This window comes from Molossus molossus, unplaced genomic scaffold (genome assembly GCF_014108415.1).
Source record: "Molossus molossus isolate mMolMol1 unplaced genomic scaffold, mMolMol1.p scaffold_m16_p_14, whole genome shotgun sequence".
Classification (NCBI taxonomy): Eukaryota; Metazoa; Chordata; class Mammalia; order Chiroptera; family Molossidae; genus Molossus; species Molossus molossus.
In genome coordinates this window covers 20528053-20551329 of record NW_023425349.1, presented here as the reverse complement: position 1 = coordinate 20551329, position 23277 = coordinate 20528053, and the positions used below count along the sequence as shown (strand labels likewise).

Genomic DNA, 23277 nt, shown 5'->3' with positions numbered 1-23277 from the left:
AATAAAATCAATCATGACTGAACATGTATTGAGTTATCAGACAAGATGGTATATATAATACTTTAAATGTATCATTTCTTTCATCTTCAAATAACCCCATAAGCTTGCAACTATTGGGTTCATTGTACAGGCCTGAGGCTCAGAGAAGTTAAGTAACCTGTCAGAGATCGCACAGCTAGTAAGCAGTGGAGCCAGGGTTCAAATCTAGATCTGTCTGACTCCAGAGCCAAAAGCCTCTGCACTGAAGCAATTATTTGGCAAAAAGGTGAAGAGATGAAATCAGGGGCACTGCATTTGAAATCCCAAATCAACTGTGAGGGAGAAGCAACAGGAGGTGATAAAGTACAGCGAGGACTCAGATCATAGCCAGTCTTTACATTGGAGAGTCTGAAGGGATTACCTCTTACTGCTCTCACAATAAGTATAGGAGGAGGCCGACTGGGTTTGTGAGGAAGAGGCTAATGGATTGTGCTTAGAACATGCTAAATATGAGTTATCTACAGAATACCCACGTGAAAAACAGTCTTGAAAGTCATCAATGCATGGTTGGCAGCTGAAGCCCTGCATACAAGTGAAAAATCCAGGTAGGACATAAAGTGGCCCAGTGACAGAACACTAGGAGACACAAAAACCAAAATGGAAACCGAGGACAAAGAGCAGTGCAGAAGGCAGGGAGAGGCCGGCTGAGAGAGTGTGATGCCCAGGAAGTCAAGGAAAGAGAAGATTTAAAGGAGCGTCTGCTTCCTCAGAAGTCCCCTTCCTTCCTTCCCACCACACCCTCCTCACCTCCCACCCAAGAAGGGCCTGGAACAGATCATCAAGGCGCTGCACCCAAGAAGGGCCTGGAACAGATCATCAAGGCGCTGGGGGCAAGTTCCATCTCTCTCTTCTCATATGGCTCTTTCTCCTCTGAGGGAGAGACCACAGTGTCATGATAAGATCTGAGGTTTGACTTTGGGTAGAGGTAGGGAGAGCAGGCCTTTGGCTTATTTAATTGTAGGGCCCGTAGACATCTCTGGCTTAAAAAAATAAAAGGATCCACAGCATCCAATTGAACTCCACACTGGGCTTAGGAAACCAAAGCTTCAGTGGGTAATAAAGTACCTTTGCTTTTCTTTAGATTCTATATGTGGTGTGTGTTTGTTTGTGATTATACATAAACATGCGTGCATACATACGTACGTGTGTGTGTGTGTGTGAGTATTCTATTAGCATCCATTATTTCTCTGGGTTACTTATCACATTTATAACTAAATAATTTTGTAATTTGTTATTTAATGCCTATCTTTCCTGAATATAAGCTCTATGATGGCAAAGACCAGGTTTATCTCTATCCCCAGAACCTAGTACAGTGCCTTGGACACAGGTATTTTAAAAATATTTGTTATTTGGTTGATTGGTTGAATGGGTGGATGGACAGAGGATCAATCACGCTAAATGCTATAGAAAGGTCAAGAGGAATGAGAACTGATGTGGCAGTGGGTGGTCATCACCGACCTGGTGAGAAAGCTATAGTGAAGGAGGGGCACCGGACGCCTGGTTCTCCTTCAGGAAGAGAAGGGATAGGATGGGGGGGAACAGAGACAGTGAACAGAAGCTACTCTTTCAGAAGTCCCTCTGCGGGCAGGGACTCATCTAGTGTACTCACTTGGTTCCCAATTTTATATTCTTTTTCTTTATTCAAGTGACGCAAACAAGTTGTCAAGCTCAGTGTCATTTCTAGTTGAAAACAGTATATGATTTCAAAGGTAATACGACGGACCTCCTAAGATTACTCATACACTACTTCAAAGGGCAAGTCCCAAACAAGGGTTATATAAACAGACAGCTTTTGATAATGGCGGCATCACTGAAATGAGGGTATGACTTCCCAAGGTGACTACTTTGAATAAGTGTATGTTTGAATAAATTAAGTGATAAGAGTTCTGCTATGTTCCTTTCTTTTTCTTTTTTATAAGTCTTTAGAGTAACGGAAAATAAGTAGAACTAGCACAGCTTAGAGTAGGGATTTCCTAAAATGCATTATATACTTTAGGATGATTTTTGGTTGTACTTAAAGTTTTATGTTTGCTTTGTATTAACTTTTGTATATATTAGAAAAAATACACGTAGTTCAAACTCATGATATCACGTATATTACAAAGTATCCTTGATCAACAAATTTAATTTTCTTTCTTTTTTTTTTTTTTTTTTTTTGTGGGACATGCCCCTAGTAGGAACCGAACCCAGGACTCTCTGGTCCACAGGTCGACGCTCAACTGCTGAGCCAAACTGGCTAGGGCAACAACAAATTTAAATGATACATTTTAGTTTTAAATATACATTGTTTTGCTCTCACTGGCATGGCTAAGTGGTTAGAGCATTGGTCCATGCACTGGAGGGTCATAGGTTCAATCCCCAGTCCCAGTCAGAGCGTGTGCAAGGGGCAACCAATAGTTTTAAAAAAAACTATTAAACAAATAATACTGTTGTTATAGCAAACATTGTCGGGGTGGTATACAAATAATTCAAGCTTGGAAAACACTGGAGTAGGCAGAAGATCACGGGCTTTCGAGGCTAGTAGACCTGAGTTCAAATCCTAACTCTGCCATTTGCTAGTTACTGAATGACCCAGAGAAACCTGTTTAACTTTCATGAGTCTCAGATTAGTCACCTATGAAATGAAAGTAACAGTACTTAATTTCACAGGGTTTTTCTGAGGACAAAATGAAATCAAGCAATAAAGCCTCTGACAGAGCTCTGGGCCTGTAAATTGGTATGCAATCAACGGTGGCTATAATGCTTGACCGTCCAGACATTATGCACATATTCAAACAAATCCCAGCATGTGGCTATTTATAAACATGAGTCCATTTATCCCAGATGACCTTTCTTTTCCATCAGGAATATGTAGAGTTACAAGTGAGCATCACTGGGTTGAAAAGGAGGGTAGACAAAAACACAAAGGCGCAGAGACTGCCACCAGGAGGCCTGCGGGCAGTTGGACGCAGGGCCAGAGGCAGGTTAGGGGGCTCAGAAAGGGTTCCAGCAGATAAACAGTCTGTGTTCCAATAGAGATGTTATTACCCTTCTGAGAGCGTGGAAGGAGTGAGCATCTACCGTATAATTATTAACTCAGATTCTAAACATAAAAAGCCAAATGACCTGTGCAGAAAAGCAGGGACAGTCTTATCAAGAATGAATCAACCTCTTTGATCTTGAGGGAAACCAACTCACTGAACATCAAGCTTCCACTTGGGGTTTTTCCAGACACTAAAGTAGTTACCTAATTCTCAGCTGTCTGGAGTTTCCAGTCCAAACCGGCCTTTAAAAAAAAGCCCTGCCATCTTGCTAGAGTTCACACTCCATTAAAAACATGTACAGATGCATGCTACTAGTCCAGAGAAATAAAGCTCCAGAAATATTTTTAACTATGGACAACCCACAGAAATGAAGACAGATTACCCCACCCAGTCTGGAACTACACACTCAGGTACAAAAAGAGGGCTGAAGGGAATGAAAACAGAGCACAGGGATAGAGGGCATTCAGAGGTTATGCAGAAAAGCAGATGATGGGAGGGAAAACCCCAAAGTGAACACGGAGGAACATAAACACAAAATACACAGAGGGAGCTGGGACAGAAGGGAAGGTGTGAAGAAATGGGTGAAAAACAAGGAAAAGAAAAAAAAAAAGGAGGCGGGCAGCTGAGCAAGAGCCATGGTAATCAGTATCTCTCATTACATTTCTAGAAGCCTCTCCCTCCCACCCACCCACCCGGTGATCACAGGCAGGGCACTATGAATTAATCAACATGTAAATGACCCCCTTTATCTGTGGAAATTGAATTTAGCTGCCAATCTTGATTGAAGGCTAGAGGGCTCCTCACAGAAAGATAACAGCTCTCAGGAAGAATGCCTTTTCTCTCCTTAAATCAAAGCTTGCATAACCCCATGGAAACAGCTGCAGCTGGAGCCCCAGCCTCTGCGAAAGGTGGCAGGCTGGGGACGTAATTAAAATTAGCAGTTACATAACATGTTTGTTCTTCAAAGTGCTCTACAAACATCGGCTAATTAATAGCTTACTATGCCCCATGCAGATCCACTGGTTTTTCATGCACTGACTAATCTTTGTGCCCCCATTGAATTCTGAATGGTGGCGGCAGACCAGCTTGAGCAATAAAGCAAACAGCTGGGTCCAGAAGCCATGCCCAACTCCTTTACCGAGTGACTCCGTAGATAGCTCTGGGGCAGGAACACGTCCCCAAATGTTGAATTCTGCATCCCATGAGGCAGCTGCCTCACTTTCTCCAAATAACTCTTAGAGGTGCTGTTAGAGATGCAATAATAGGTTGGAATGATCACCCGTCTGGCCCAATATGGCATTAGCTCCTCTCAATTTCCCCAGTTATTAAGACTTGGAAACCCAGAGTCCTTGTTGTTAGTTACAGGTTTGTCTTTGCTTTTCTGTGCAGGTTGGGCAAATCAATGAACCTTCTCTAGAGATCTCTGGGCTGTTATCCATGTCTGCCCATTGACGTTTCTATGGCTGCAGTCTCTAGCCTACATCCTCTGGTATTTGTGGTAGAGGTGACTGAATGTGGGAACTGCATGCCACAGACAGGGTCTCGGCAGTGGAAGTGAGATCTCCATCTGCACCAGGAATGCTTTACCCAGGGACTTCCAGAGACCCACGGACACCTTGATTTTGTAAAACACTACATGTGTATGTGTCGGTGCATTTCTTTGGAGGAAAGTTTGTTTACCCAATTCCAAGACGGCAGTGACTAGCAAAGTACCTCATACAGCATGTATGCTACATAGATATCTACTGAATTGATAGATTGCATCAAATTTGTATCCCCAAAACGGTTATGAGCTATTGCTCTATGGACAAATAATCACCAGCAGTCCACATATTCTGCTTTCTCTGGCTAGACTTCCCTATGGAAAACTTTGATTGGCAAGGCCCGATACATTCTATCATAATTCTGCTGCAAGTCAAACCAGAGACCCAGATGAAAACTACCTTGAGATTTCACTCTTCAGAACTCTGCCTTTGGAGCCAAGAAAGTCAACATCTAGAAATGCATTCATGGAGCCATTCAACCACATGTCACACCTCCAGAGCCACTATCACAAATGGTGAGCATCACTGTCTTTTCCCATCTTGTTTCTTGGAAGCACAGGTGTGAGACAAAGCACGTGGAAGTGCCCATTTCTCCTTCCTGAGCTCCTCTTTAAGCAAAGTGAGTAATTTCAGTAAAGACCTAGCATGGGCACCATGCTTTAAACTTTCCAAAGTGCTCCCCCTGGATTGCCGCCTGTGATTCCCTCTCAACAACTCTCTGAAGTGGGGAAAACAGACTGTATTTTCCACTTTTAGAGATGAGGAAACTGAGGTTTAGAGAGAAGAATGCCTTACCAGATGACACACAGCTTAATAATACATGGCACTGCTAGGATCTGAACTGAAGTCTCAAAGCTCCCATTCACCAGTAATCATATTTTGGGGTATGTACCCAAGAGAATTGAAAGAAGAGTCTCAGAGAGGTATTTGCACACCCATGTGCACAGCAGCAATAATTCACAGTAGCCAAGAGGTGGAGGCAACACAAGTGTCCATCAGTGGATGAATGGACAAACACAATGCAGTAGATACAGACATAGAATATTACTCAGTTTTACAGAAAGAAGGCAATCCCACCATTATGACAGCATGGATAAACCCGGAGCTCATTGTGCTAGGTGAAATAAGCCAGTCGCAGAAGGACAGATATTACATGGTTCCACTTACATGAAGTAACTAAATTAGTCAAAGTCATAGACACAGAAAGCAGAATGGTGGTACCAGGGGTGTGGGGAGAGGGGAATGGGGAGTTGCTGTTTAATGGGTACAGAGTTTCAGATTCAGAAGATGACAAAGTTCTGGAGATTGGTTGCACAACGATGTGAATATACTTAACACTTAAAAATGGGTAAGATAAAATTTTATGTCGTGTGTATTTTACCACAATTAAAAATAAAAATCGACATTAAACATCTATTTTTCACTACGCCTTTTCTCTGAAAAGCTGTCCACATGTGCTAAGTTGGGACTTTCGAGGACGGCCCCTGAGAAAAGGGATCGTGGAGAAGAATTCCCCAGCCAGCCAAGCAGAGGAGACAGGAATCATTGTGATTTTAACGTGAGTTTCATTAGATGGCAGCCTACAATTTTCTATCCAACTTCTTGTCCCAATCCACTCTCTACATTTTCAGGATTTAGCTGACACGCGTGAAGCCAGGTGCCCACCCAGGTAAACGGCACCGCCAGGCACGGTGCACTTGAACGGAGAGTGAGGCAGCAATTGAACAGCTTTTGGTCCCATGCTCCCACTGGCCATTGGCTTCTAGAAAACAGGAGCCCTGCAGAGTAAAATCGATACCTGTGCATGTCAAAGTACTTGCTCTCCAGGTGCCGTTCTCTGTGCACACGGAGGTGATCTCTCCTCCGGGGCTCTCGAAGCCCTCCTGACAGGCGTAGCGAGCCGCCCCGCCCAGGCTGGAGCTGTGGTTCCCCACCAGGAACGCGTGCTGCACCTCCGGAGGGCGGCCACAGGAGACCTCTGCAATGGGAGGTAGCACAGCACTTGTTATGGCCACGAGTTCTAGCCCTGTGATTCCCATTGTGGAAATAAACCTTTAGTTATGATAGCGGCCGTTCACACGGGGAAAAGCGAAAACACGAATCGCATCAAATAATCCAGTTGTAGGTATACCAAGTCAGATTGTTCAGAAGTAAAGACAATAGGTATGTCTGACTTTAATAAAATTTACAAACACATACATAAAAATATTCAAGTTAGGAGATTATTTATATTATAAAGAATTCTTTGGTCAATGACATAATCCATCTTCTCAGGGTTCTTTTACATATTAAGACTGTCCGGTACCTTTTACCATGTGCCTTCAGATCATTAACTCCTGAGCAGATGATAATGCAGCTGTAGGGGCTCTGTTGCCAGGTGAATATTAAATGATATATATACAATATCTCGGAACTTTTTAAAGCAAATTAATGGGGAAAATATTTATAGAAAAGGACATTACAATTTTTGACCCAGCTAAACACTACTTAACATAAGAGTAAAAGAAAGTCATTTTCAGATATTTTACAATTTAAAAAAAATCCATGTGTATCTTTTCTGAAAAAAAATTCAAACCTAACAATATAAAACAAAATTTAATCATTTGAAAATAAAATACCAAATTATTTCAACAAAATCTGAGCAGTGAGAAGGAAAGAAATAAAACATGCTACACTTCTCTCGCAGTCGTGGGGAGCTCAGAGATACAATTATTCTCAAGAAAGCATAATAAATATAAAATACAAAATCAGATGGTCATAAAAATTCCAAAGGTAAACCATAGAACCAGTTATACCTACATACAGAAAGAGAAAAAATATGACATTTGGCTTTCATTCTGATTTTTAGTTTTCTCCCCCATCTGTAGAAAGCCATGAAAATTAAGCACTCCAGGTATCTAGATTTTATTGACATAAAGCATTCAAAGTAGAGAAAATTATATGATCTGTTTCCAACTCATTAACCATTCTTAGCCTTAGAAATAGGTGGCTTCTCTTTAATGAGCTCTTGATACAGAATCGGTGGGTTTAATGGCATTGCGCTCTTCTCCATCCACATGGATGCTTGGTCTGTTGCAGAACCCGAGTTATTTCTCTGAGGGAAGCCTCCCCGAGCAGAGTTTCATCTATTGTCATCACAAGACCCTCAATACAACAGTTCAACCCACCTGCCCAGTCACCTGGCTCTGCGATTTTTAAAGAAGAGTTAGTCTCTGATCAGTGCAGATTCAAACCATCAACACTTAGAGCACCAGAATGAGGTAGTCATTTCATAAATCCTCCAACCCTGTCTACCTCTTGAATCCCATGTCTGCTCAGAGATTTGTTTCCTTTTCATAGATGTTTACCAAACACAAGACCCCTTGGCCCTTCATGTTTTCCCAGCATCAAACCTTTAGACAGTTACTGGCCTCAAGCATTCCAGGACATGAGTATATTTGTGTGTAAATGAGCAACCGACAGAACAGGTGGTTAATGTTTCATAAGACTGCCCAGTCATTGTTGACATCTAAAACATCTTCTAGTGTAAGCCAGGGTTCAGTTATAGCAGGAAATGGAGCATCAGTGAAGAGATTGTGGGTATAGGTGTATGGACCTTGAAGGTGGAATTCTAAACAGCACGTTGAAGATATTTGGGAGGGAACTCAGTGACAGACAGTTGGATTAGGGCTGAAGTACAGATACTAAAGGGCTAAATTGACTTCCATCATGGACATGACCAAGAATAATGGAAGACATGGTGGCTTTAAAAAAATTAATACCAAAAATTTTAATTTGGGGTTGACAAGAGCTCAATAGCCTGGTCTCTAAGGACTAAGGCTCAGAGACTGGAGTAGACTCCCTGTGGTAGGCAACCTGGACTCATGACTCTGTGATCTCATCACAGAGCTTTTCAAATTGGACAGTCCCTTGGCAGGATACTTAGAGGGGGTTCCATCATGGCTGGGATTAAACATATGGTTCTAAACATAGCTGCACGTCTGAATCACCTGAGGAGCTTCTGAGACACACAAGCTGGAGTCTCACCACCAGCCCCCTCCCCCTCCAATCACACACACACACAAATAACTCTTCTGAACCAGTGCTACTGACTTAAGTTCTTGCCATCCACATTTCTACAAAGCTCCAGATTTGAGAACCTAAATTAAATACTGGTATGAAGGGCTACTATTTATCATCACAGGCATCCCATTAGGACCCTACGTGTAAATCATTAGTATTCATAGTAATCCTGCAAGTTGGGGATTATGTTCCCCCATTTTACAGGTGAAATGGCTCGACATGGTTAAATAACACATCCAAAGTTGAATCCACATCTGTCAGAGTCCTTCTCCTACACCCACTGCCTCTAAAGAGCCACTCCATTTCTGAAACGTGCCAGGATCTGCCCCTCTCGCTTGAGCTTACTCCCCTCTGCCTTGCTTTTTCTCCTCCAGGTGCACTCTTCCTCCCTCATACCTAGCAAACTCCTTCCCAATGGCTAATCTGCTTTACGACTAACAGAGGGGTTCCTTCTTCCTCTGAATTTTTGTAGCCTATATTTGTTTGTTCATTTATTCATACATTTACTGAGTACCTAGTACATGCCAGACACTAATCTCGTTATTACTGTTGCAAAGAACAAAATGGACAAGATCCCTGCCCTCACACAATTTAGGGAGAGAATACATAGACATAAATAAAATACACATGATAATTACAGATTGTGGTAAATGTTATGTACAAGGTAAGATACTGTGATAGGATGGGAAAGACTTTTTAAATAGAGTGGTCAGGAATGGTTTGATGTCTCTGAGGAGGTAACGTCTGAGTTAAGGACCTAAAGGATGAAAACCAGCCAGTCATGATTAGGAGCAAAGGAAAAACAGGTCAGTCAAACGAAAGAGCCAATGCAAAGCCGTTGCGGTGAGAAAGCCCTCACTGTGCTCCAGAAGGGGAACAGCAACCTGCTGGCTACGGCCTGAGAGGAAGGTGGAGAGAAAAGCAGGCCAAGTCACACGGGCCCTTGTAGGCCTTACCAATGAGCTCGGATTTTATTTAAAAGCAGCTGAATGCCCTTGGGGGGGGGGGGGAGGTAAGCAAGGGAATAAAATAATCGGATGGAGGTTTTTGAAGGCCATTTTGACCGTTGGATGGAAAAGGAATGGGAGAAGAACAGGGGTGAAAGGAGAGAGCTGCTCTGGCGGCTGTGGCTCAGTTGGTTGGAGTATTCTCCAGTGCACTGAAGGTCTCGGGTTCAATTTTCTGTCAGGGCACATACCCAGGTTGTGGGTTTGATCTCCAGTCAGGGCGTGTATGGGAGGCAACCAATCGATGTTTCTCTCTCACATCAATGTTTCTCTCATTCTCTCTCTCCTTCCTCTGTCTCTAAAATAGATTTTTTTAAAAATGTTTTAAAAGGAGAGAGATAAGTCCGGCCAGTGTGACTCAATGGTTGAGCGTTGACCCATGCACCAAGAGGTCGCCAGTTCAATTCCCGATCAGGACAGATGCCCAGGTTATGGGTCCAATCCCCAGTGGGGGGCATGCAGGAGGTGGCCAATCGATGTTCTCTCTCATCGATGTTTCTATCTCTCTCACTTTCTCTCTCTCTAAAATCAATAGAGGGGAAAGAAAATAAAAATAAATAAATAAATTATAAAAGTAAAAAGGAAAGAGATCAGATAGGATCTGCAGCAGTGGCCCAACAGAGAGAGAATAGGGTCTTGGATGGACTGGAGAGGGACGGTAGAGATGGAAAGAGGATGGACTTGAGGTGTATTCTGAAAGCAGAACAGTGTTCCTGGAGATGGGCTGGACTCAAGAGTAAGAGAAGAAGTAGAATCAGGAATAATGTTCCATCCCACTCATTTGACCTTTATTTCCTGCTCGAGGATTTAGTGTCTTTTTATAAATATATTGTCTTCCCAAATTTATGCACAGTTTGTAAAGGACAGAATCTTAGATCTTAGAATCTCTTGTACCTCACAATGCCTACTTAGAATAGTATTTTACATAGTAAATACTCAGTAGATAGTTGTTCGCTGACAGGTTGCTGTACTTGACCATTGTACAAAATGCAATTAATGTTACTTTGATATGATAGCAGCCCCTGAGGAAGAAAACAGACATCAGTAATTTGTAAGTATAATAATGAGACACAAATACATTACCTCTATATTTGTTATCCAACAGAAGTAACTTACACCTACCAAACACCAAGTAGATGAAAGTTAGAAAAAGACCCACAAAACCTAATATCACTCTTGTACCAGGGAATTTTGAGAAAGCTGTTCAAATCTCAATAATTTAAGTCATAATGGCATTCAGTGAAATCCTACTAAACATGGGTACACTATCTTATTCCTCACAGAAAGCCCTACAAGGTAGATGTAGTAGTTTAGGGACATGAAATCTATAGTAGTTTATAGATACAGATATGAAAATAGAGATCCTAAGAGTTTAAGTCACATTCAAAAGCCACACCCCTAATAAAAAGATAGAGTCGGTATCCAAACCAGAGTTTGCATGACCCCGTCCAGATCCATTAAATCTGGGCAGCCTGACCATGAAGGGGCCCACTGGAGGCCCTGACTGGGACTGACCTTACAGGTGAGCTGATATCTCGGGAGAAAAGGTTGCAGGAAGGAATATTCTGATCAATCTGGAAGGATTCTAATGACAACTCCTTCTGCTCAATCTTCTCCCTGCAGTTGTGTGAGCTCCTGAAGCTTTCTTGGTACCCATGTTTAACCCCATAACATGGGGGCGTGGCCTGAATCTAGCATGTTACATAACCCTGTCACAGATATTGCCACCACCCTCAGGAGAGATGGCAGGCACTGCCACTTCTACTTGACTAAAAGGTACCCAAACCCTGGCTGGTTTGGCTCAGCGGTTACAGCATCTGCCCGGAGACAGAAGAGTCTCGGGTTCGAATCCCAGTCAGGGGTACATGCCTGGGTTTCAGGTTTGATCCCTGGCCCCAGTCAGGGTCATGTGGGAGACAACCAATCGATGTGTCTCTCTCACATCAATGTCTCTCTCTCTCTCTCCCTCCCTCCCTCCCTCCCTTCCACTCTCTCTAAAAATCAATGAAAAAATATCCTCTGGTGAGGATTTTAAATTTTTTTTAAAAACGTACCCAAGCCCTGGCCTGTTTGCTCAGCGGTTAGAGCATCGGCCCAGGGACCAATGAGTCTCGTGTTTGATTCTGATCAAGGGCACGTACCTCGGTTGCGGTTCATCCCTGGCCCTGGTCAGGGTCAAGCAGGAGACAACCAGTTGATGTGTCCCTCTCATGTCAATCGATCTCCCCCCCCGCCCCACTCTGTCTGAAGACAAATGGAAAAAATATCCTCGGGTGAGGATTAAAAAAAAAAGTATCCAGGAAAGCAGGTGGCTCCTATTAAGAAATACTCAGAAATCAATCCAGCAGAGGCTGCAATAGGTAATGAACACAGTTCTCCATGAAACTCCCACAGCTCTCACTGTCACAGGGACATACCCCATTTAAAAACAGATTCCACCCAAAGGAAAGAAAAAAATCAGCAGCAGAAATGTTGCGTTGCATATGCAGAGGAGTGTTCATTAAAGCACACACTTGTCTGGCTAATTACATCATTAAGTAACGACGTTTGGATCCTCATCAGGAATACAGTCTGCTCATTATGAACATGGCTGGGAATTTTTCCTTACTCTCCTATTATCTGTGACTTTATTCAAACAATTGACTTCAAAACAGGTCTCCCTCAGGGGGAAATGTGCTGTGCCGGGTTCCAAGGATCACGTTTATATCATAACTTTATTTCACATCTCAAAGGTGACAGTGTTTATCCTCACTGCGGGCTTTAATATCCTACCTGAGAAAAGATCCCCGAAGGAAACCTGTTGGCATCTAATCAGCAACTCACTGTATCACCCACATCACCCACAGCGGCTGCGCTCATCATAAACACCGACGCAGTGATGTGATCGATGGCAGAGCTGACATAGTAATAAAGGACTTTCCCTAAGACTGCTTTAGAGACCAATAAATACCAGGCTGAGAAAGAAGAAGAAAAACAAACCAGTAAGGGCTGTAATTGAGGTGGGCATTTTGCCAACTGCCGGAGTGGGGGGGGGGGGGGAGATGAATGATAGACCTATTTCACATATTAATATTGACCACAAAAAAAAAAACTTCCCAGAAAAAATAAACTACTAGATGAAAAGCTCTGGCAAAAGAGTAGAAACAAGGATGACAACCGAAGAAAATCACATTGAAGTCAGTTTTCACCTTTCCCCACCAATAATAGAAATAAGTCTCTAAACTTCTCACCTGGACATTAGCACAATGTGGTCGGCTGTAAGAGTCCAAATAGTCTAGGCGGATTACCAGCAGGAGCTCTACTCCATTCGTCCTCTGGATCAGATAACTCAGCACGTACACCTATTCTTCTTTCATTTATTTCATTTGTAAAAATGTTCTCTTCTCCCCTTAAGCGTAATCACTCTGTGGGCTGTGTCTATATCTGATATTTTTTAAATATCTCCTGTAGTCGTGTAATTAATATTATTATGAACATTAATCGTTGTGATATTTATATGTAAAAATATGGCCTAAGAAATGGGGTCAAAGTGTAACTTTATGACAAAGTTTCATGCATTTTATGAAATGTTCCGAATTTGGCCAACTCTAGTTTGACCAGCTTTGCGGGGTCACTTGAGCACTAAGTTATATATATCACTGATGTTGGGGATGGAATCTAACATCTCAATCTGTGGCAACTTGAATTTAGCAAATGTTATCATAACCATCAAAGGAAAACGAGAGCCACGGAGCACAATCTCAAGAGTAGCTTATTAACTGCTGAAACTAAACTAATGAGCTCATTAGTACCAAAAAGTCCACTTGCCTTAGGCAGTGAAAGAAAAAACTCTTTTTTGATGTAATTTGTATTCTAAAGTCTTCCATGAACTTTAGCCTCAACTAACAATATATTTCCTTCAGATAGAGAAAGCTCATTTGGAGAAAAAAGAAAAATTTCCATTACATATAAAAACATTTATTGTCAACAAATAGTATCTAGTATGGAAACAGCTGAAATCTAAACACTTCAGAAACTGCAGAGGAGGTGATAGTAGGTAAAAGCTTGAGTTTTGGGAAGAAAAAAAAGTCTATCAGCACATCTCTTGTAAAGATCATGCATTTGTAAAAGTGATAATGGGTTTGATTCTGTGAGCTGTGCACGAATCTTCTTTGTTTAAAAAAAAAATCATTACAATTCTTCATTTTAATTCTCTAGTTGTAAGTAGAATATCTGAATCAAAACCAGTCCTGGCCTGTTTGGCTCAGTGGTTAGAGTGTCGGCCCATGGACCAAAGAATCTCAGGTTTGATTCCCAGTCAAAGGCATGTACCTCAGTTGCAGGTTTGATCCCCAGCTGTGCAGGAGGCAACCAATTGTTTCTTTCTACCCCCCCCCCCCTTTCTCCTTTCTTCCTTTCCTCCTTCCTTCCCTCCCTTCCACTCTATCTAAAAATCAATGGAAAAATATCTTAGGGTGAGGATTTTTTTTTTTTTTAACATAATACATTAGGTAAAGTGAAAGCTTAAGAATTTTTTATCTTCTGACTTTATGACAGGAAGTTTCAAAAAGATCTTGAATTTTTGATAGAAGCATTATCTGTCTCTCCCAACTGGTTTCTGACTCTCTTCTTAGGATCACTAATACTAATTCAGCAGCTACCCTGAATCAGGCAGAGTGAGTGCCCCATGCTTCATATCATCATCTCATGAATCTTCATGAGATGAAAACAATTGTATCCACTTCCACGAAAGGAAATTGGAGTCTAGAGAACCTTAGAGGTGGGTGCATAACTAGTAAATTCACCCAAATTCACCCAAGTCTTTCTCGTCGTCTTATAACCAGCATCATCATTCATGTTGCACACTCAAATGACTTCAGCCATTTGTAAATGACATAGTTTAACATCATTTACTTGGCAAAAGGGTAACAACCAGAGATTTGTTGCAGGGAGCGAGTAAGTCAATACAGGTTTTTTTGGAGTTTTTTTATGTTTTAAAAGATCAGTACATAGTAAGGTGCCAGTCAAATCTATTTGAAATGAGAACAACCTCTCAGCACTGGGAACACAGACGACAAACACAAGGTACGTGTACTGCACTCCATCCCGTCTCAGCCACAGTGCACATCGTGAACTGACCAACACTGTTCCCTGCTAAGTCTGGACATGGTCTCAGCATCCTCTCCACGCCACTAGTGCAGATTCAGAGACGGCAGTGCAGTGAACTTCCCTGCCACTCCTCATCCGCATGCACCAATTTGTGTTCCAACTTCATGTGAAAACATTTTCAAACCCTTCTCAACTTTGTAGGCTCCACTAAGAAAATCCCAAAAGATGAAGAGTTGACTCAACTCTGGGTAGGTCCTAGGCCACACCGCGCAGGAAGCCACATTTGCCCAGCATCCCCCTCCTTCCAGGCTGCTTTTCATCTCTGCCTCCATCTCCAGGGGTCACCGGGCTGCTTCTACATGGAATTTGCCTTCTAGAAAGTGCTTTGGGTTCTCATCTTGACACCCAAGCTAGTGACAGAAGATAAGTCACATCCTTGCTCTGGTTCTTAACAGGAAATAATATCCAGTTAGTTGTAAATAGAATATTTGTGAAATGGGGAATAATACCAACCTATCAACCACCTCAGAAGGTGTTTCTCAAGATCAAATGAGACAATGTTTATGGAAATCTCATAAACCTTAAAGTGCTGGACACCTCTAGAGAATCGGGTTCTACTATTTGTAGTCTTTAGAAACCATGTCCCACTCTTGTTAACCAACTCAAGGGGAAACTCTGCCTCCACAGTCAGCCCACAGCACGGCGCCATCCATGCTGTGAGGGCCACAGGTGTGGATGTGGAGGAAACCAGGAGGCAACCCCTGTTCCTGGTTTATCAAAACACAGAGGTGCCATGCCAAGTGAGAAGCAAGCATGAAGGCCCAGAAAACAAAGTAAGGTGTGGAATCAGGAAAGACATGAGACTTGGGGGGGATGAAAAAGGAGGCCTGGGTTTCAGCGAGGCTCGGCCACAGGGTAAACTGGGGCAGCGGTTCAAGAGCCAACGCCACTATGTCTGCCTTTGGGTGCATCACCTTTTGAGGGGGAGTCGGGAAGTGCCCACAGGCCTCAGGTGTGCCAGGCACTGCACCAGGTGCCGGACCGATCATGCTGGAGAAGACTATGTGGTTACTGAGCTCCCAGATTTACAGTCCAGTAGGTGAGGCTGATATAAACCACAAAAATAATTATAATATACTTACATATTGGGTACTAAGAAAGAGGACAGTGTCAGAGGTGACATTTAAGCTGAAAACTGAAAAATGAGAGGGATGCTAAGAGCAGGGAGATTGAATCAACAGATGAATGAATAAACAAAATGTGGTCTGTACATACAATAATATTCAGCTTTGAAAAGAAATGAAGTTCTGATACATGCTATAACATGGATGAACCTTGAAAGTATTATACTAAGTCAAATAAGCCAGACATAAAAAGATAAATATTGTATAAGTCCACAACTATGAGGTACCTAGAATACAAATTCACAGAGACAGAAGGTAAAATAGAAGTTACCAGGGGCTGGAGAGAGACAGGAAGCGTGAGTCATTATTTAACAGGTACAGAGTTTCTGTTTAGGATGATTAAAACATTCCGAAAATGGTTTTACAACATTGTGAATGTACTTAATGCCACTGAATTGTACACTTACAAATGGTGAAAGTTTCATATTACATGTATTTTACCACAATAAAAAAAAAATGTTTAAGCAGGTTGGTAAGTATTTCAAATAGAGGGAAAAGCTGTGCAAAGGTCCTGAAGCTAATATGAACTTGACATGTCGGTGGGAAAGAGTAATGGGAGATGTAACCTGTAGAGAAGCTAAAAGGCCAAACCCTATTGGCTTCCGAGGCCATAGTTAGGAGCTTGGATTTTATTCCAATTGCAGTGGCCATTTCAGTGTTTTTAGCAGAGTTGTAAGCAAGGAGAGAGGATAATCCAATTTATGTTTCAAGAGATTCATTCTGCTGCTGTGTGGGGGAGTGGGCTGGAGCAGGCATGCATCAAAGTGGATTCTTACAGGGACTTTTCAGTTCCAGACATACTGCCAGTAAGAATTCCCAGCTTGGCCTGGCTGGTGTGGCTCAGTGGATGAGCATTGACCCATGCACCAAGAGGTCATGGGTTGGATTCCCTGTCAGTGCACATGCCTGGGTTGCAGGCTCGATCCCCAGCAGGGGACATGCAGGAGGCAGCTGATAGATGTTGGTGTTTCTCTCTCATCGATGTTTCTATCTCCCTCTCCCTTCCTCTCTCTCTCTAAAATCAATTTTAAAAAAAGAATTCCCAGCTCGAAAGGAAGAGGTGGCCCTATTGGCAGGGGAGCATATCTGGATGAGAGATGTTTCTGGAACCCTCCCACTGGTGTGCCCACACTGCAAACCACTCCTCACCACTCTGGGGGGGGGGGGGAGCAAACTCCTCAAAGGGAAGAGCAACACCTCCACCTCCTTGTGACAATCCACATCCCCACTGAAACTCTGTCTTGGCCCCTTCCCTTCACATAAGCCAAGGCGCTCAGCCTGGCATGGCAGTGGTGTAGTTGTCTTTTCTCTCCTGCCAGACTGCAGACTTTCTTAGTCTCAGGATCTATCAGATCCAGTATGAGACCCGGACTCTCTTTTTGTTGTTGAAGATGACACGGTTTGGGTGATTCCCTCACCTTGCCCCTGGCCTGGTTGAATTTTTAAAAACTTATGTTCGCTAAGCTGCCACTTACAACTTGTATCTTTGCTGAAAATTAAAAAAAATAGTAACAGTAACAGCCCTGGCCAGTTTGGCTCAGCAGATAGAGTGTTTGCCTGCAGACCGGAGAGTCCTGGGTTTGGTTCCCGCTAAGGGCACGTGCCTCGGTTGCAGTTGCAGTTTGTCCCCGCCCCGGTTGGGGTTGTACAGGTGGCAACCAGTTAGTGTGTCTTTCTCACATGGATGTTTCTCTCTCTCTCTTCCCCCCTCTCTCTCTCCTGCTCTATCTGAAGATATAAGCAAAAATATCCTCGGGTGAGGATAGAAAAAAAAAAGAAATAGTAACAATAGCAAAATGATAGGGAATACAGGGTAGAGCTACTGTCTTTTCCAGAGGGTCGATGGAAATGTGTGAGTGACATTCCCATCCAGTCCTACCTACATCAGAGCGGGACCACAGGGGCCTTTCATCCTCACTTCCAGCTCTGAGGCCTGCGTGGATGGGGACCCATGTCACAGGCCCCCTGCCAGGGCAGCAGAGCCTCCGGGGACACAGTGATCGGAAGAGCATGAACAACAGGTCCGCCAACTGTACCTTCTCCGCCGGGGAAGCCCGCTCTCCGACGCAAGCGCCGCCATCTGTACCTCACAGCTGCTGCCTTCGCAAGTACCTGCTCCTCCGCAGCACCCACCTTCACAGTTTGCTTGTGTTCTGGTGGAATTCCCAATTCCTGTGGCTTTATCACTCTGCGCTAAAAATACAGTGCTGCTGGCACATGGCCCAGATTCTGGAGGCCCAAAGAAGACTGAAGGATAAGTAAGAAGGGGTGTGCTCAGAGAGGAGCAGGCACAGCCCCTGAGAAGCGGTGAGCATGTGGTGACATGGGGGAGGCGGAGGAGGGTGTCCGCTGGCGGAGAGCAATTATTAGAGGAGGGAAAAAAGAAGTGAGGACCGTCTAAGTAACAGTTCTCTGGGGAATATAACAAGCACTCTCTAAACTTCTCTGTTCTCAGTCCAACAACCCAGATGGAAATCCAGTTTCCAAAATCATACAAATTGTTTTACATGGGGTTTCCTGTATAAATCCGTAGGGAGTTCTTTGATATGCATTATGACACATTTGAATCCAAGTTCTGCATTTCAATGGATCCACTGAAAGATAATGTTAGAAATAACACATAGTTTTAGAATTTTTCACTTTTAACTGTTAAAAATGTGTTTAGAGCCGAGCATATCCCTGAGGTTTCTCAGTTGTGCAATAAATTCAATGAAAATGAGCCCCCCCCCTTTTTTTTCAAAAATGAAAACAGCTTTGTTATATGTTTAAAATTCCTTCAACACAGAAAGTACATAAAATATAAAAATAATTCAGGACTCCCCCGCAAGTGGATATTACCACTGTAACATTTTGCTGTATAATAGCCTTCTAAACTTTTTCATAAACATATATGAACTATTTCAAAAATCAGATGATATTACTCATACAGTTTGCAACTTAGCAATATACTATTAATACCTATGTCGATAAATATTCTTTTCCAACATCATTTTTACTGGCTATATGATATTCCATTTTATGTATATGCCATAATCTATTTAACCAATCTCTTATTGATAGACATTTGAGATTGTTTCCAATATTTCACTATTATAAAGAGTTATAAACAAATATAACTATAAAAAATTTAAAATGTGAGTGCTTTATACTTCTCCCTACAAATAATTTTACAATCTGGATGAAATAGATAATTTTCTAGGAATGTGTAAATTATCAAAATGGATACCAAAAAGGAAAAAAAGCTAAAATAGACCATTAAGTATAGAATTTTTTTTTTTTTTTTAATTTTTTTTTTTTATCCTCACCCGAGGATATTTTTCCATTTTTTGTACAGATAGAGTGGGAGGGAGAGAGAGGAAGGAGAGAGAGAGAGAAACATCGACATGAAGGGACACATCGAGTGGCTGCCACCCGCACGACCAACCAGGGCCGGGGACAAACTGCAACCGAAGTACGTGCCCTTAGCGGGAACCGAACCCGGGTCTCTCCGGACCACAGGCCGACGCTCTAACCGCTGAGCCAAACTGGCCAGGGCTAAGTATAGAATTTTTTAATTAAAAAAAAAATTTGACTACCTCTCCAAAAGTACCACATCCAGGTAGTTTTCCAGGTGAAATCTCCCAAATCTTTTAAAAGTCTGCTTATAGTATTCCAGACAAAAGAGAAAGTAAAAAATTCTTTCATGTTCTCTTTTTAAAATTCAGGATAACACTGATGCCAAACCCATAAAAATGGCAAAGAAAAGAAAACAGACTAATATCATTTATGAATATCAATGCAAGAATTCTAAGTAAAATTTAGAATGTATAATCTACATTAAAAATAAATAAAACACCAAAAACCCAGAAGAATCCATTCCAGCAATTAGTATTGATCATTATCAAGAAATCGAATAATATAACCCACTATATGACAGTTTAAAGAGAAAAAAAATATGCTCATCTTAATACATGCCTAAAAGACATGTAAAAACGACTCATTTTTAATTTTTAAAATCCTAGTAAAATGGGAAAAAATGGATGCTTCCTTAAGTTTATGTATATATAGCCAAAAACTAGTAAATCTGGTAATAGATGAAGACAGAGAAAGCCAAAACTAGAAAATAAACCAAAAGTCATCATCATAAAAAACGGAAGTAGTATACCAGTGTGATTGAGAACACAACCTCTGAAACTAGAACTGGATTCAAATTTTACCTCCACCACTATTTGTATGACCTTGAACAAATTAACTTCTGCATGCCTCAGTTTTCTCATCTGTAAAAATGTGATAATAGTACCTACTCATGGGGATACTGTAAGGACTAAATGAGTCAATACATAGACACAGTGTTTAAAACAGCACCGAGCACACAGTGCTATTTCGGCACACATAAGAACATAAGTAGATACAGTACACATAACATCTAAAGCCAAGTTCATTAATGAGTAATGAAACACTAAAAACCATTGCCATGGGGTGGTGGGGGTGGGAAGAGAGAAACCACAGAACTTATATGCATGTTTGCATAACCAATGGACATGGACATCAAAGCTGGGGACGGGGCGGGGGGGATGGGGAGGAGGGTTCCAAGGGGATAAAAAAAAAAAAGGAGAAACATCTGTAACAAAAATAAAATTTAAAAATTTAAAAAAAAGTTTAGGGCACTTACTAAATAAATAAATAAATAAATAAATAAATAAATACAGTTGCCATGAAAGTCAGGAATAAGACAAGAATATTCAAAGTCAACACTGCTATTTAAATTTTTGTTCTGAAAATACTAGCAAGTGATCAATCAAGAGAAAAACATAACTTTTATAAATGTTGAAAAATAAAAGATGGAATTATCATTATTTGCAGATGATAGGATAGTATTCCTGAAAAATCCAAGAGAATCAACTGAAAACCTATTCGAAAAAAATAGGAATTTATTGGGTTTAATTCATTCTCCACCCCAAAGAGAAATTTAAGAGAGAAAGATGAAATCTCAAATTGGTATATAAGCTGTGAACCTGAACCTTTTAAAAACTCACCTTGGCAATTTAATTTCGGGGACTCCCATGTGCCCAAGGCTGTGCAGCTTGAAACTGTATCTCCCAGGCCACTGAAAAATCCTTCTTTGCAAGCATAATGAACCTGGCTGCCAAGCCTTGAGGTATAATTTCCTATGATATAGGCATCTGGGACCTCAGGAGGGGTGCCACAGTCTATTTCTGAAAATAAATTAATATCAAATGCATTACTAGGTGAATATGAATTTTCAAAATTCATAATCTCTCTACCTCTACCCCATTCCCCTTCCCTACACACACAGACCCCAGCCATATGTTAAATAGGCTGATTCATTTCCACATGACTTCTGGGCATGTTTCCAATGATTCTCTCTCTTCAATCTTCTGACCCTCCATAGGTAACAGCATCTATACGTGCACAGGGCTGAAAGAATTTGGCAATCAACCCTCACTAGAGAGAAGCCTAGTCCAATGAAGTGAAAAATTTGAATTGCAAAATACCGAAAGAAAGAAAGAAAGAAAGAAAGAAAGAAAGAAAGAAAGAAAGAAAGAAAGAAAGAGAGATAGATATAGAGAGAGATATACACACATATGCACATACATATATATGCCTTTATAATTTTCAGAGTCACTTTTAAGATGCTGGTCCTTACCAGATCATCTGTGTTTACAAGTTTACATAATGGTCAATTTCAGAATATCTACTAACTGCTAAAAATCCTAAAATTTACTAATTTTAGTTTTTTAATATAGCCCCTTCTATCTTGATTATGTTGTTATTTGCTTATTTCATAGGTTGTATACATGTGCAAAGGGACTAATAATCTCCACCTACATCCCCAACACAGACCCATGGACGCAGGCTCAGAGCAGGAGAAAGTCACCACCCACAGAAACTCACATTCCGGTGCTGCATTCTTCACCAGAAACCCACCTGTGCATGACGTGGCATCTCTGGTCGGGTGGAAAGGCTCCGGTCCACTCTTTGGCAGGTATCCATCCACACAGTAGCATTTAAAACCCCCATGAGTGTTCACACACCGTCCTCCTTGCCCACATAGTCCGGAAACCTCACACTCATCTATGTCTTGAGACCCATCCAAATATAATAGGGAAAGAAAAACAGAAAAAGGCAAAAAAGGGAGGGGAATGTGACATTGTGACAGCCATTTTTCACATTCTCAGTCTACACTTATAAATGGATGCATTTGTTTACAATTGTATCATTAATTTTATTTTACTTTGTAAAGGATCTTCTCATATATTCTTCACTAAGAGGTGCTCTGTAAGTACTTGTGACCCTGTTCTAGGGATTTATAAAAACCAACAACCATCACCAACTCTCTGACACCAAACAAAATGAACCAAAAAGAGTGTGTTAAAAAAAATTCAGCCCTGGCTGGTGTGGCTCAGCTGACTGGAGCGCCATCCCACATACCAAAAGGTGGCGGGTTTGATTCCCACTTGGGGCAAGTCCAGGAGGCAACTGATTGATGTTTCTCACATTGAACTTTCTCTTTCTCTCTCTCTCTCTGTCCCCTCCCACCCGTTTCTTTGCTCTCAAATCAATAAAAGCATATCCTTGGGTGAAGATTAAAAAGTACAAAACAAGTTAGATAAGAGTGAAAATGCTTTTCAAAAATGAACATAGCAAACCTCAGAGGAGGGCGATAGGGGGAAGGGATGAGATAAACCAAAGAACTTATACGCACGAATGCATAACCAATGGACATAGACAACAATGCTGGGAGGAGGGGGGAGATCGGGAGGATGGTGTCTGGGGCAGAAAGGAGAAACATCTGTAACAAAAATAAATTAATAGAAATTGCAACAACAAAAAATGAACATAGGATAGTAAGACAGGTAATCGGGATAATTCGAAGGATCTCACTAATTTTACCAAGATAACAAGGCCTCAAAACAGGCCTTGGGCTGGCTTTGAGACTTGCTTTGGCCAATAAGAATGGGGTGAAAGTAACACTGTGCCAGGACCTAACTTTGAAGACACCCTGGCAGCTTTCTCTTTCCCTCTCTTAGAATCCAGTGACCATGCTGTAAGGAAATCCAGGCTCTTGCCCTTGGGAGAGAGGCCCTAAAAGATGAGACACCATGTGAAGAGAGGCCACAGTCAGCATCAGGGCCCGAGACGTGTGAGAAAGGCCTTCTCTCCCCTACCAGCCCAGCCCAGCCCAGCCACACGCTGAATGTATATACACAAGTAACAAAACTACCTAGCCATGGAATTGTGAGAAATAATAAACTGCTGTTTTAAGCCACTAAATTTGGGGTGGTGGAGAGTAGAGTTCTGTAGTAATAGATAATTAAGACACTAGACA

At 41.8% G+C, this 23277-nt stretch overlaps 1 protein-coding gene across 6 annotated transcripts in view; it reads right to left on the bottom strand.

The window, feature by feature from the left end:
* The window catches only part of SUSD1 (sushi domain containing 1), a 147511-nt gene that overhangs the window by 71548 nt on the left and 52686 nt on the right, over positions 1 to 23277 (bottom strand). For all 6 annotated transcript variants that reach the window (XM_036261796.1, XM_036261798.1, XM_036261801.1 and 3 more), the window contains 3 exons: positions 21876 to 22028; positions 20963 to 21142; positions 6405 to 6584 (listed from right to left, as the gene is read on the bottom strand). In XM_036261796.1, coding sequence (XP_036117689.1) covers positions 6405 to 6584; positions 20963 to 21142; positions 21876 to 22028 — 513 coding nt within the window. The remainder of the gene's footprint in view (positions 1 to 6404; positions 6585 to 20962; positions 21143 to 21875; positions 22029 to 23277) is intronic.